Source organism: Sphaerodactylus townsendi, linkage group LG06 (assembly GCF_021028975.2).
Source record: "Sphaerodactylus townsendi isolate TG3544 linkage group LG06, MPM_Stown_v2.3, whole genome shotgun sequence".
In the NCBI taxonomy this organism is placed as follows: Eukaryota; Metazoa; Chordata; class Lepidosauria; order Squamata; family Sphaerodactylidae; genus Sphaerodactylus; species Sphaerodactylus townsendi.
In genome coordinates this window covers 105,928,444-105,942,798 of record NC_059430.1, presented here as the reverse complement: position 1 = coordinate 105,942,798, position 14,355 = coordinate 105,928,444, and the positions used below count along the sequence as shown (strand labels likewise).

Below are 14,355 nucleotides of genomic sequence, written 5' to 3'. Positions count from 1 at the left end.
GGGACCCCTTTGGGGGTCGAACAACCCTTTCACAGGGGTTGCCTAAGACCATCAGAAAATGATCTTTTTATATTTTATATATACCAATTTTATGGTTGGGGGTCACCACAACGTGAGGAACTGTATTAAAGGGCCTTGGCAATAGGAAGGTTGAGAACCACTGATTTATAAGCCCACTTTTCTCTCAGGACAGCTGGTAACAGACTGAAAACCTTGTGCAACACAAAACACTGAAAACCTTGTTCAGCACAAAACACTGAACTATGGAAACTGCTGCCAGAAATCTTATCAATAAGACATCTGCAAGAAACCTCTGCTTCAGGCCATAGAAGCCATCCAAAGACTCCCATGGCACTCTTTAAAAGTTATGTGTACATTCCATGTGAAATTGAAGGAGACAGGGGAACTTTCTAGTTTCTCTTGAAGGGTTGTTCTTTAGTGCTCGAGCAGCTACAGAGAGAGCCCCACTCAGAAGTGCCTAGTCAGTCCCTGAGCAATGGAATTTAGGATATCTATCAGCTGCTGCTTGTTTAAGTGAAGTTGGCTCATAGTAGGACAGTGGTCCCGAAACGTTTTCGGGCTGCTGCTCTCTTGGCTTCCATGCCACATCCCTGATGCCCCACCCCATATACACACATATGAACACACACCTCTTTCTTGGTATTAGATCTGCTGCAAATTCAATACAACTTCTAACACTGTAAACACAGAAATGTATTTCAAAAATGAAACGTGGCCCAGTAAAACAAGCCACTTTATCGAGCGTTTTAGCAATATGTAAGGGCTTGTTTGCACCTCACTTGTTGGGTCTTCACAGTTTTAATGGAATGGAAGTTCTCGGTGCAGGGATATCAGCCTCTCAGCATTAGGCTGCAGGGCACTAAGAAGTCTTAGATCCCCATATTCAGTAATTTTCAGCCTGTTTCTCTTCTTGGAAAAAAGCTGGGTGACTGCACTGAGGCCTTCTCTACTAAGTATGATGTTTGGAAGGTGATAAAATATTATCGAAGGCTTTCACGGCTGGATTCAGCTGGTTGTGGGTTTTCCGGACTATGTGCCCATGGTCTGGTACACCTTGTTCCTAACGTTTTGCCTGTGGCTGGCATCTTCAGAGGTATATCACAGAGAAAAGTCTTTATATCGATATAAAGAGAGCTTGGAAATAACAAGTCTATTCTCCAACAATGGCAGCACCAAGTGTCGCAGGGAGGAGAGAAAGACTTTTCTCTGTGATACACCTCTGAAGATGCCAGCCACAGATGCAGGCGAAATGTTAGGAACAAGATCCACCAGACCACGGCCACACAGCCTGGAAACCCCACCAAAAACCAGCAATAAAGGACATGTTGATTTTGTCGCACAGTGCAGGGTAGTGGTTAGGAAGGTCTTTTTGAGAGAACCATGTAAATAGGGCACAGAAATTGGATAATAAAGATGCCTTTGGTGCATCTTTGCCTTCTAATGAACTGAGTGAAATCCCCTTACCTGTCAATGTCGCCTTCATCTTGTCATGGTTCAGTGTCAAAGAATGAATTTTGTCATACGCTTTTCTCATTCCTGGTTAAAACATTCTGTTTTGTAGTTTCCAATATGGAAGACGAACCACACGTTAAAATGGGAAGGTGTCTGGAGAGAGCTTGGCTGCCTTGCAAGAACAGCATCCTTTTCTGTTCGAGAAGAAAGTGGACACTCGCTCAAGTCTTCTGTCTCTGTAATTTCTTTTTTCATTTAGAATATGAATTTTGCAATAATGTAACTTGACTGGATGGTGCTGAATAATGTAGTATGCTAAATATTAAAATCGGAGCCCCGTGGTGCAGAGTGGTAAGCTGCAGTACTGTAGTCAAAGCTCTGCTCACGGCCTGAATTAAATCCTGATGACAGTCAGGTCCAGGTAGCCGGCTCAACGTTGACTCAGCCTTCCATCCTTCCAGTGTTGGTGAAAATCAGTGCCCAGCTTGCTGGGGGCAAAGTGTAGACAACTGGGGAATCCAATGGCAAACCATCCCATAAAGAGTCTATCTAGTAAACACCATGATCTGACATCACCCCATGGGTCAGTAAGCTGGCTTGCACAGTGGACTACCTTTACCTTTTAAAAAATGTTAAAATTACTGTATTAGAAGCACTGTGACTCCATTGTTGCCCAGAAGCATTAGAGGGAGTGCTAGTTTACTGGGTCTATAGCCATGGTGGCGAACCTTTGGCACTCCAGATGTTATGGACTACAATTCCCATCAGCCCCTTCCAGCATGGCCAATCTGGAGTGCCAAAGGTTCGCCACCACTGGTCTATAGGGTTGTGCCACTCAGTGGCCCGTTACTCATGCAGCACTTATCTTGGGACTCTTCTTTGCGCATTAGGCTTGCAGAGGGCTCTCCTGGAGTTTCTCTGCTTACATGCGAGGAGGCACTCCCTCCTTTCTCCAGCATTTTTCTGCAGAGAGCTCTCCAGACCTGGTTCTCTTAATTCTGCCCATCAAGTGATTTTTAAAGGCACAGATTTCATTACACCCAGTTTTCAAGACTGCTGGCATAGCCCTTTAAACTGCGCTTCTGTTGATATTACTGTTCCAAAAGTTATCCTTCCATCCCCCAAATGAAAGAGGCAAAGCAGTTCCCTGGACCACAGGCTGCTAGAGAAGGGGACCGTCCTAGAGCTGACATTCTCTCCCCCTCCCCTTCCCACAACACTTCGTGCTACAGTTGTCAGAGGATAGAGGCTTGTTATTTCCAAGCTCTCTTTATGTCAATATCTTGAAATATTAAGAGAATTAGAGGTTATGCAAGGGAACTTCTTTTCTGTTACTTGAAGCATCCGGCAACATGGAAGGGCGAGGGTGAAGGCGTGCGAAGCGGTGCAAGGGAGAGGGAAGCTGGCTGTGGGTGGAGGAAAGATCTCTGGGGCAAAGCTGTTCTCACTGCCAAATCTCCCCGCTCTGATGGTGAAGCAAATTGGTCTCACTTGCCCTGGAGAGAATAGAAAGTGAAAGCTGGGCTTGAGGAACCAGGTCTGTACAAGAAATCTTGCTGCGACGGACATTCACCCCCATCATGCAACAAGCACATTGTGCATAATCAGCCAGTGAGAAATGGCTTTTTTCTTCCTTACAACAGTCTATACACTTGCGAAGTGTCACAGTTTCTCAGTGAACTGTTGTGTGTTATTGCTTTTTGTTTGAATGACTGCTGAATTTCAGACAAAAGGGTGAAATGGAAATACCATAAAATTAATTATTGTTATAAGGAATAACGGTAGTATCTTGTGGCCCTGTCCCCTTTGACACTCCAAGGGGACAGGGCCACAAGATACTATCATTATTCCTTATAACAATAATTCAGTAAACTGAGGTGGTATTTTCTGTAGCTGCAGTAAATCTTTATGCAATATATTTTTTTTGCAGCAGAATGTCTCAATTGCCAATTCCTAACTTATAAATCTTGTATGACTTCTTCCCTAATAGCATGCAATGGTGGTTGATTCTCGAAAATCCTCGATCTTGCCCAGAAAAGGTGCTTTGCTGAAAATAAATCAGGTATTGTTTTCTGGATTAATCCCAGGGTGGGTTTTGTGCTTGACTTTCAAATGGCAGTGTCTGTTATGCTGTGGAGAAGAAGTGTCCTGTTTTTCAGATAGTTCACGAAAAGAATATTTAGCTCAATTTATAGCAGCATTAAAACACAAAAACAGTACATGATTAAATCCATCATATAGATGTTTATAAATATTTTCTTGTTTAATTGGATGTTGACATTGAGGTTTCAAAATGGATTCTGGATTTTTTAGGAGCTGGCTGGTTACGCAGGTGGTGATGTGAGCTTTCTAAAAGAGGACTTCGAGCTTCAGTTGAATAGGCCTTTTCTGTGGGACTCAGTAAGTACTCCTATATTGGCAGTAGCTGATTATAATGGAAATTATTTTCGGTTGAATTGAGTGGGAGATTTGCAGTTCAATCTAAAGGAGGGGCTGAAGCTGCTGAGGAGGTAGCGAGACCCTGTAGCCAGTGTTAATGTCACTTACGCCATTCTAAGGGGCATTTATGCTAGCTCACAGGCCCTGACCCTGATGTTGGGGAGCGGCCATCTTTGAAAATCCCCTCCTCCTCCATCTGCCAGCTTCCGGCTGCACTGAAACAGTGTATTTATCAAATGTCCTATTCCACGTAAAAATTGTCCCTAGAACCACTAAGAAACATGCCCACATAAGTCTTCCTACCATCTTCAGAGAAGCCATAAAGTGGTTAAGTATGTTAGATAGCTAGATAGCTTTTCTTGCTTACCCTGTTATGAATTTTCTGAAACTCTAGAAAGAAAGACAGTAGTGGCAAAGAAAACTGTTCTCAGGAAATAATCTTTAATGCAAAGAAAACTGTTCTCAGGAAACAATTTTTAATGCAATCCTTTTTGGTGCTCTCCTGCACTTTTCTTGTAACATCTAGCATGATTAAGAGTTCCAGTGAACTTATATATACGTGTCATTGTGATTGGTTCTAATAAAAGATGTTTGGATTTTTCCCTTTGTTTAGGTCTTTATATTATTTGTCGGAGGTGCTCTGAACAGTAATGAGCATCTTTTAAAAGTAAATGTATCTTTTTAAAAGGTTTTCTCAGCTTCGTTGTGGGGGGGAATGTTGGTTCCGATTGGAGATAAACCATCCAGCATCGCTGACAGGCAAGTGATTGCATTTGCTTTGGCTTGACCCACAGAGTTCTCTAACTTTACCTTATTATATCCGCTTAGTTGATGTGTCTCTTGAATCAGGAAAAGAATTCAAGTAACCAACAGCATACATTATTCCAGTCAAGTGTTCATATGAGTCTGTCCTGTTGAAAACATTTGAGGAAAGCTTTTCTTTTTAATCCCGCCACCACCAAACAGACAAGTTTATTTAACCTACTACCACTACACCCAGACTATCCCAAAATAAACTAATTAAACTAAATAAACAAAAAAGATCCTCCTTGATCTGAGATTGCAAATGCCTTAGCAGACCAGGGGCTCGGGAGCAGCAGCAACAGCAGAAGGCCATTGCTTTCACATCCTGCATGTGAGCTCCCAAAGGCATCTGGTGAGCCACTGCGAGTAGCAGAGTGCTGGACTAGATGGACTCTGGTCTGATCCAGCAGGCTCTTTCTTATGTTCTTAAAATAAACAAAATAAATAATTCCACCAGAATCATTGTTGGTGTTACTTATCTTACTTCATATGCATCAGGGGTCCCCAAACTTTTTAAACAGGGGGCCAGTTCACTGTCCCTCAGACTGTTGGAGGGCCGGACTAAAAAAAAACTATGAACAATACATATGAACAAATTCATATGCACAAATGATTGTAAAATGTTTGATTTCACTTTTCAGCCTTTCTGTCATGGTCTATTTTTAGAACAGTGACCAAAGTATGTCAAGTACAGGGTGGGCTCCAAATATTGTTGGGGAGGCTGTGGAATACCTTCCCCTGTAAAAAAAAAAAAGTAGAACTTTCCCAATGAAGCATTCCATCTAACCCAGGATCAGGTATCTTCCTGGGTTCTTTCCTCCCTAGCAGCCAGCGAGCGATTCGCCAGCCTGGCTGATGCCAATGGGAGTGAGGCGGAACAGAAAGCCTGAGAGCAACAGATGGAGTAGCTGAGAGGGAAGGGCGGAGCAGGCGTTGCCACATGTAAGGTTTCCAACTCTGGGTCAGAAAATTCATGGAGATTTGGGGGTGCCATCATGTAACTGCAATCAACAGCTGTTGGAGCCGGTTCCTCCTCTCCCTCGAGCCCCCACTGCACATGAATGGAGCCATTGCCGCCATGCCTGGCGGGCCGGATAAATGCCTTCAGGGGGCCACATTTGGCCCCCGGGCCGTAGTTTGGGGACCCCTGATATGCATTCATCCTTTATATCTTTCTATTATCGTTGGCTGCCACAACTTAGAATTGAATACAATTATATTGTTTTTCAGTAAGGATATATTTTAATAATTTGGTATTAATTAGGCATAGGACAGGTATTTGTTTATACTCCATTCTTCATTCCAATAGGAACTGAGAGTGGTATACAACATGATTCTCCTTTTCTCCACTGTACCCTCACAATATCAACCCTCTGATTTAGCTTAAGATGAGAGTGTGTGACTGACCCTAGGTAAGCCTCCACAAAAAAGTGGGAAGTCTACCCTTAATCTCCCAGCTTCAGTCCACCATGCTACTCATACCACACTGCAGTCTGTCTGACACTGACCATAGATTAACATGAACTTAAGTACAAAAAGTATTTATTCAGGATTTTTGTAGCTATGTTTTAAAATATGAATAGGGTCAACAGTTGTCCTTGTCCAGCCTCTTCTCGTACTGAGGGAAGACCCCCCCTCCCCCCAGTTTCACTATGCCAGATGCATCATGTACTGTGTACACTCCAGTGGAAAGACTCCCCTCCCTTCAACAGTAGGCTCCTGTTCAAAATCCAGGAACTTCCTAGGTGGACCTCCAGACTCTCCCTCAGATCTCTATGAAGCTTGGATCAGGTGGTGAATTACACACCTGGCAGCCTTATACTTTTCAGACTCTCTCTCAGGAAGACAATACAAGTGTTTTAGCTCTTGGAAGGACCTAACTAACTGTAGGAAAGAGTTTGTGGAGCTCTCCAAGGTCTGGCTCCTGCCTTTGATGGTCAAATCATATAATTTATTCATGGACCACGACCAAACATATCATGAGTACATGAAATACCTAAACAAGGTAAAATTGCATATAATGATTGCTTTTCATTTCAAGGCTGTGCCATTTGGTCTTGCCTCAGCCCCAAGTGTATTTACAATATTAATGGCATTGGTCATGGCAGATCTTTGAACCAAGGGGATCCATTTCTGCCAAGACAACCTGTTGATCAGGTTCCCCAGCATGCTAAAAGTACTAGAGGACCATGTACTACATGACCATGTGCTTCTTTCTGAATGAAAACAAACCCTTTTTCATTGGAAAAACTAAAATAAAAAAATCCTCAGATAAAATGACAGAATGATTCCCCCCCCCCCCCCCACATCTGCCTTTTTTCTGGGCTTTATATTTCTAGTCAGGTGGGGAGGAAAATATACTGCAGGCAGGAAGAAATGCACTGAATGGGCTGAAGAGGAACTGAAGAGGTAATCAAGCCCCAGGACAGTGGACTACACAGCCAGGAAGTGAAATTCTGTGAGCTGAGAAAGGGACAGGGAATGTAAAATAACAGAAGCTGAGCAACTGATCCAGAAACAATCCATATGGAAAAGGTTGTCCAGGATTGTATGAGCATTTGATTAAACAGGCAGTGATAGAGAGAAGAACTTAGAAGTGCCAAAAGAACCAACTTGAAGTGAACATGCATTAAGACTTGTCAGTTCCATCCTTTGTGTGGGAGTGTGAGGATTCAGATTTTGAGAAAAAGTTCCCGTGTGTATAGTTAGATAAGTAAACAAATAATTATAAATGGACTGTACTTCTGCCTTTCCCTCCAAATATCTCTTAATAAATGAAAGTCTCTATCCCTAAAACATTTACATTAGTGTTTTATAACCCACTTGCTAGCAAGGTGATAAAGCATTTTTGGATTATTAGAGGACCATTTAGGTGTAGAATAAGGTAAAATTTGACACTGGCTATTAATAACTTTTGTGATTTGTGTCCCTTTGTGATATATGTGAAGCCCAGTTATTTGGAAGGAACATTTGCCTGTTGGCATATTGACAAGCAGACAGGTTACAGGTTGTTTTTTAAATCATCAAAACGTGTCTGAGTTTTGTGTACTGCTTTGTATTTTGGTGATGAAACATTTCTGCTTATACAGTGGTTAATTCTGGATGTACAGGTCAGTGTTTTGTGCTGGTAACTCTTTTCTAATTGAAATTACACTCTTAAATATTTTGTCAGATTTTAATCGCTGTTCTCTGAACAGTCCTTCTCAGTATTGATGGCATTATTACATTATTTACTTCCATCACATTTGGTGGCTATGACATGTAAACTGTGACAATGCGATTTAATTTGAAAAATAATTTTCCTTTTATTGGGTTCTTTAACACAAGCACCTATTCATGATCACGTTTTCCTCATCTCAAGTTTAATTGGACATCTGTTTTATTTATTTTATACTCTGCCTTTCTCCCCAGTGGAACACTAAGTTGTAACGTAATTCCTTTCCCCTCCTCCGTTTTATCCTCACAACCCTGTGAGATGAGGTTAGACTGAGAGACTGTATGGCTTAAGATCACCCAGTAATCTTCCTGGGCTATATGGAGATCTGAACCTTGGACTCTCAGATCCTAGTTTAGCATTAGTCACGGTGGCTGTCTATATCTTGTAATGGCTCTTCTGTTTTCTTTTAGATTTTATCTTGGTGGACCAACAAGTGTGCGTGGATTCAATATGTACAGCATTGGACCTCAGAGCGAAGGTGTGAAACTCTAAGTAGTATAATATCACTATAATAAATGCCAACCATCAGTGTAGTAAGTGTTATAAGAACCAAGAGGACAGACTAAATAGACAGACTAAATACAGAGGACAGACTAAATACAGCCAGTTCTGCTGTAATGTAGTAGTTGTGTTCCTGAGAAGCACTGCGTTATAGAAAATCACATTGTAATCATGTAGTTGCGAGTGTTAAGTGCCGTCAGGTTGCTTCTGACCCATGGTGACCCTATGAATCTGTCCTCCAAAATGTCCTATTGTTAACAGCCTTGTGCAAGTCTTAATAACTGAGGGCCATGGCTTCCTTTATAGAGGCTATCATCAGTTATTAGGTCTTACTCTTTTCCAGCATGGCATTGTGGTTAAAAGTGATGGACTCTAGTCTAGAGAACCAGGTTTAATTCCCCACTCCACCACATGAGTGGTGGACTCTTATCTGGTGAACTAGTTTGTTTCTCCGTTCATGCACATGTAGCCTGCTCAGTGACCTTTGGCTAGTCAGGCCCACCTGCCTCACAAGGGGTCTGTTGTAGGGAGAGAAAGGGAAAGGAGTTTGTAAGCCACCTTGCGTCTCCTTACAGGAGAGAAAGGTGGGGCACAAATCCAGACTCTTCTGCTGCTGCCTTCAACTTTTCCTGGCATTATTATCTTTTCCAGTGACTTTTTATTATGTGTCCAAAGTATGATAGACTCATTGTAGCCATTTTATTATCTTTTCCAGTTGTCTTTTTATTATGTGACCAAAGTATGATAGCCTCATTGTAGCCATTTTAGCTTCTAAGGAGAGTTCAGGCGTGATTTGATCTAGAACCCGCTTATTTGTCTTGACAGTCCATGGTATCTGTAACATGCTCCTCCAACACCACTTTTCAAGGAATCTACTTTCTCCCTGTCAGCATTCTTCATTGTCCAACTTTCACACCCAAAAATCATGTACTTGTCCCATAAGAAATAACAGCATAGGAATGGGAAATGTTGTTAGGTCCCAACTTCGCTGAAGTATTTTCCCCTCCATCTGCTATGTGTGACTATGTTAATAGCAATCATAGTGTAAAAGAATATAAGTCAGGAGTTCCAACCTTTTTCAGCTTGTAGGCCACTCTGGAATACTGACTTATGGTGGGTAAAACTGCATGTCCCCCCAACCCTCTTATGGCTTTCTACAGTTCGTGAGTGGTTTTTTTCTTGTTTGGCGCTATGAAGGCTGCAGGTAAAGTTTTGAAATGAAACTACTCAGATGCCCATTCTGAGAAAGATAACGCAGAGGGCCTTCATTCCGGTTCTGTCCTGGAGTCTCCATCAAACTTGACTAACTCCCACAGAACATTCCACTGTAGCTCACCTAAGTGAGCTAGGTTCACTCACTCCCATTAAGACCCAAATGACCAGCTGAGGCCCCAGTGCCTCAGGCAATAATTGGATGAGTCTAATGACACATATAACACCCCCCCCCCTTGGCACCAGTCCTCAGTGATCTAGCACTGTAGACTTTTGATTTCTGCCATGCTTAAGACCACTACTGGCTAGTCATTGATTGTTTTATCACAAAGTATATTATGCTACCTTTTTGGTTAGTTTTCTACCCATTGGCTGTAAATACAGAGGCCGTTTCCGCATGGCCTCTAAGCGCCCCCACGCCGGCAAGAATTCTGCCGGCGTGGGGGTGGAGGCCCGTTCGCACGCAAGCGTGCGAGCAGGCCCAGCAGAGGCCGCCGCAGGAGAGGCGGCTCCGCACGGAGCCGCCTCTTCCCCCCTCTCCCACTTCCCTCGTCCTGCTGGCCTCCTAAGCCCCGCCCACGCTGCCCTCCGACCTCCAGGGGTCGGAGGACAGCGAGGGAGGGACTTTGTGGAGGCCAACAGGACGACGACAGGGACGAGGTAAGTGGGAGAGGGAAGGGGAAACAGCGTGTTCCCGGCGGTGCCTGTGCTTTGCGACCGCGCCGCCAGAAAGAGCAGCTGTCCCCTCAAAAACAACCACTTGTGCTGGTTGTCTTTTAGGGCTGGCCTGGACGTCCGCCTCTGAGGGACGGGAGAAGAACTTTGAGCCAGGCGGCGCTGCTGCGTTTCAACAGCAGCCCGCCTGTCGCGAGTAACGGGGTGGCCTTGGGCGGCGCTTTACCGCCCCGAAGCCGCCGTTTTTGGCCCATGCGGAAACGGCCAGAGACAGCGGTGTTTCTGATACAGTTTTGGAAATGTACAGCAGGCTACAGTGCTTGGGTACTTTCCTTAGTTGCCTGAAGCCATTCAGACGAAGAATGGAACAGCATTAGAAATGTAAGATTTCCAGATATTGTGAAACTATGGGGGGAAACTTTGGAAAAAACAAGGGAGGCTCAATTAAAATATTGGGGTTGGCGCCTGTGGAAATGATCCTCAGGTGTGGGGGTGGGTTTTGCTGGTCACTCCCCCCTTCAACAGAAGCCTTCTAATTCCCACCTCATTCTACTCCTAAGAGTCCTTCAACTCCCAGGGAGAGCATGGAGAATGGGGGTCAGACTGTAGTGGGAGAGGAGATGCAGGGAAGTTGTGCTTCCATGCATGAAACCTAAACAGGAACCAGGATCCACAGGATCCAGGGAGCAAGCTTGTTTTCTGCTGACTCAGAGACTAGGACACGGAGTAATTGATTCAAGGTGCAGGAAAAGAGATTCCACCTAAACATTAGGAAGAACATTCTGACAGCCAGGGCTGTTTGACAGTGGAATTCCCTCCCTCAGAGAGTGGTGTCTCCAAAGTCTCCTTTGGAGGTTTTTAAACAGGCTGGATGCGTATGATGGGAGTGCTTTGAATGTGTGTTCCTGCATGGCAAGGAGTTGGACTTGATGGCCTTGTGGTGTCTTCTGACTCTATGATCCTCCCTGGGCCTTTGCATCTCTAGATTATATTTTCTATTGCTTTACTTTTCTAGGTGATTACCTTGGAGGTGAAGCTTACTGGGCTGGTGGCCTACATTGGTATACACCTCTCCCTTTTCGTCCTGGCCGTGGAGGATTTGGAGATCTCTTTCGAACACACTTTTTCCTTAATGCTGGTAACCTTTGCAACCTTAACTACGGTAAGAATTGTGCTCATAAAACCCACCTTTCTTTAGTAAGGTATTTGAGTTGCTTCTCCTGTTTACACAGAAAGCTTGTAGGTTCCTAAGTTGGACTGAATTATGTGTTTGAAGAGGAATATATTGAATGCTTCTTCCTGTTCTTGAAAGAAAAGCTGGGCTACTCACTGGTATGAATATATCTTTTACTTACTGGCTTTATTTCTTTACTCAGGAGAAGGTCCTAAAGCTCATCTTCGTAAGCTAGCGGAGTATATTCGGTGGTCTTATGGTGCTGGAATAGTTCTCAGGCTTGGAAATATCGCTCGATTAGAACTCAATTACTGTGTCCCTATGGGGGTACAAAGTGGAGACAGGTGTGTTATGCTGGTTTTTCAGATTGTTTCTACATTCTGTTTCATATGTCAGGAGTGCTTTGATTGTGTGTTCCGGCATGGCATGGGGTTGGACTTGATGGCCCTTGTTGTCTCTTCCAACTCTATGATTCCAACTCTATGATTCTCTTCCAACTCTATGATTCTAAAAATATTTTAACACTCAGGGCAGTGTACAGTGAGTGCCCAAAGCAAAAACTCTGTCAACCCGCTGAAGACTGACAGCTTTACTGTAGCATATGGTTTTGCGATGCTTGACCCCACTTTATCAGATGCAATGAAGTGAAAAAGTAGGCAGAATTTTTTACAGAGAGTGAGTGGGGAAAGACATTTGATTACATTCTACTGCCGTTTATTTTTTTTAAAAGTCACATTCCTGGGGAACTGAGATTGCTGTAATTTAATATATCAGCAAATCAAAAACAGGAAACAGTTGTGCAGGTACAATAAGAACACACGATGCCGAATACAATAAAACAGAGCCACATATTTCAGCATAAAGCTTTTATCAGTGACATATAAACATAATTAGGACAATTATATCTAACTCACACAGGGATGTATCTAGGGGAAATGTACTGGCCACTTGTCGCTACTGACCACTGCTCTTGTGGCTAGAGGCTTCTCCTGACTATGTGTCATTTCTGGGTATTTCCTACTCCTGGCTGATGGCCACTTGTAGTTTCTGGCCACTCTGTCTACTGGCCTCACTAGGTTTTTTGTGTCTATTAGATACTTCTCTGTACTGGCTCATTGTTGATACTGGCTCTCCAGGTTACTGCCCAATTACTGGCTCTCCAGGTTTCTGCCCAATTGCAACTATTAGACACTTTGTGGCTACTGGGCATTGCTGGCCACTGGCGATTTGTGGCTAATTGGCCACTCTTGTCTGTTTCCTCTTGTGGCTACTGGTGGCTGTGTTATATAAGGTAGGGTACTTCCTAGAAACTATGCAGAATCTTATATCAAGAAGGTTAATGTCATACTGTAACTTCCTTGGCCCAGTTCTGAACTTTCACATCTGATTGTGAGATCATTTTTTCTCTGTGGGTGTCTCCCACCCATATTTAACATCCATATTTAACTTGTGCTTGCACAAATTCTGGTCACGTGCTCCAGAGGCTGCCGCTTGATTTCTTAGAACACACACCAAGAACTAAAAGCAAGTTTCAGTTCCCTTCTGCACATCCAGAATAATGCACTTTCAATCCACTGTCACAATTGTTTGCAAGTTGATTTTGCTATTCTGCACAGTAATATCCAGCTGCAAAGTTCTTTGAAAGTGGATTGAAAGTGCATTATTCTACATGTGCGGAAGGGGCCTCAGACACACAGATAAGCAACTTTTTAAGAACCAAACAGCCTCAAGCACAGCGACCCTCACTTATTCCCTCTTTGCTCCTCTTTATTTGCTTGCTCAGATTCGTGCAGTCCAGCAGCTGCTGTCTGATTCCTTAGAGCACAGGTGTCAAACTCGCGACCCTCCAGATGTTATGGACAACAGTTCCCATCATCCCCTGCCAGCATGATGCTCTTTCTTTCAGAAGCCTCAACTTATAGCCACCATTTACTGGCCTGGCTTCAGTTTAATTGCTGCGATTTAGATACTGATTCAAAGACATCACTGGTAAAGGCATCTGGTGGGCCACTGCGGGTAGCAGAGTGCTGGACTAGATGGACTCTGGTCTGATCCAGCAGGCTCTTTCTTATGTTCTTCTTAATGTGAATTTGCTAAAAATAAAGAATGGAACAAGGTAGCATCAGCATATTATAGATAATATTGTTACATTCAACTGTCACGGAGAATAGAAATTTAGTCGATAATCTTAATTTAGTTTCAGGAGACCCAGAAGTGGAACAACTAAATGCAAAGCAGCTGAAGATGTTTAATGACTTGTAAATTATTTTTCAAATGAAATAATTCTAAAGGATCTCCTTTGTCAATGTTTTTCATTCCTCTAGAATATGTGATGGAATTCAGTTTGGAGCTGGAATAAGATTCCTGTAATGAGAGTGACTGCACAGCGTTGTCCCAATTGGAGCCACTGCATTCAAGTGTGGCCATATCAAAGAAGTTTTCACTGAAATATAAGTATGTGTGAAGGATGAACTTCAATAAAGGAAAAGAATCATGCCTTGTGATGTGATGGATTCTTAATGGTATCAAAGTTCTTAGCCCAAATCTATTCTTATCATTTTTCCATTTGTTGAGTAAATCATCTAATGAGTCTGCTTTCAAGACATTTGGTTCAATCTCACAGAACCTTGTACTGACTCCTTTCTTCGGTAGGGCACTCCTGGAAACATCAGTGGGGGATTGGTGAAAATTACTCACACACCCCTCCCATTCATGGAACTCTTTCGCAGGACCCAGACAGATTTTCCAAGCATTGAGCACTTAGGTTGTTTTAACATACCGTATATACTCGAGTATAAGTCGACTTTTTCAGCACATTTTTAATGCTGAAAAAGCCCCCCTCTGCTTATTCTCGAGTATA

General features: G+C 43.2%; 1 protein-coding gene across 1 annotated transcript in view; it reads left to right on the top strand.

Moving 5' to 3' along the window:
* SAMM50 (SAMM50 sorting and assembly machinery component) overlaps positions 1–13,991 on the top strand; it is a 31,242-nt gene extending 17,251 nt beyond the window's left edge. The window contains exons 8-15 of the mRNA XM_048501883.1: positions 1,583–1,711; positions 3,464–3,535; positions 3,787–3,873; positions 4,601–4,671; positions 8,344–8,411; positions 11,337–11,483; positions 11,698–11,839; positions 13,820–13,991. Coding sequence (XP_048357840.1) covers positions 1,583–1,711; positions 3,464–3,535; positions 3,787–3,873; positions 4,601–4,671; positions 8,344–8,411; positions 11,337–11,483; positions 11,698–11,839; positions 13,820–13,865 — 762 coding nt within the window. The 3' untranslated portion in view covers positions 13,866–13,991. The remainder of the gene's footprint in view (positions 1–1,582; positions 1,712–3,463; positions 3,536–3,786; positions 3,874–4,600; positions 4,672–8,343; positions 8,412–11,336; positions 11,484–11,697; positions 11,840–13,819) is intronic.
* Positions 13,992–14,355: the final 364 nt, after the last annotated feature.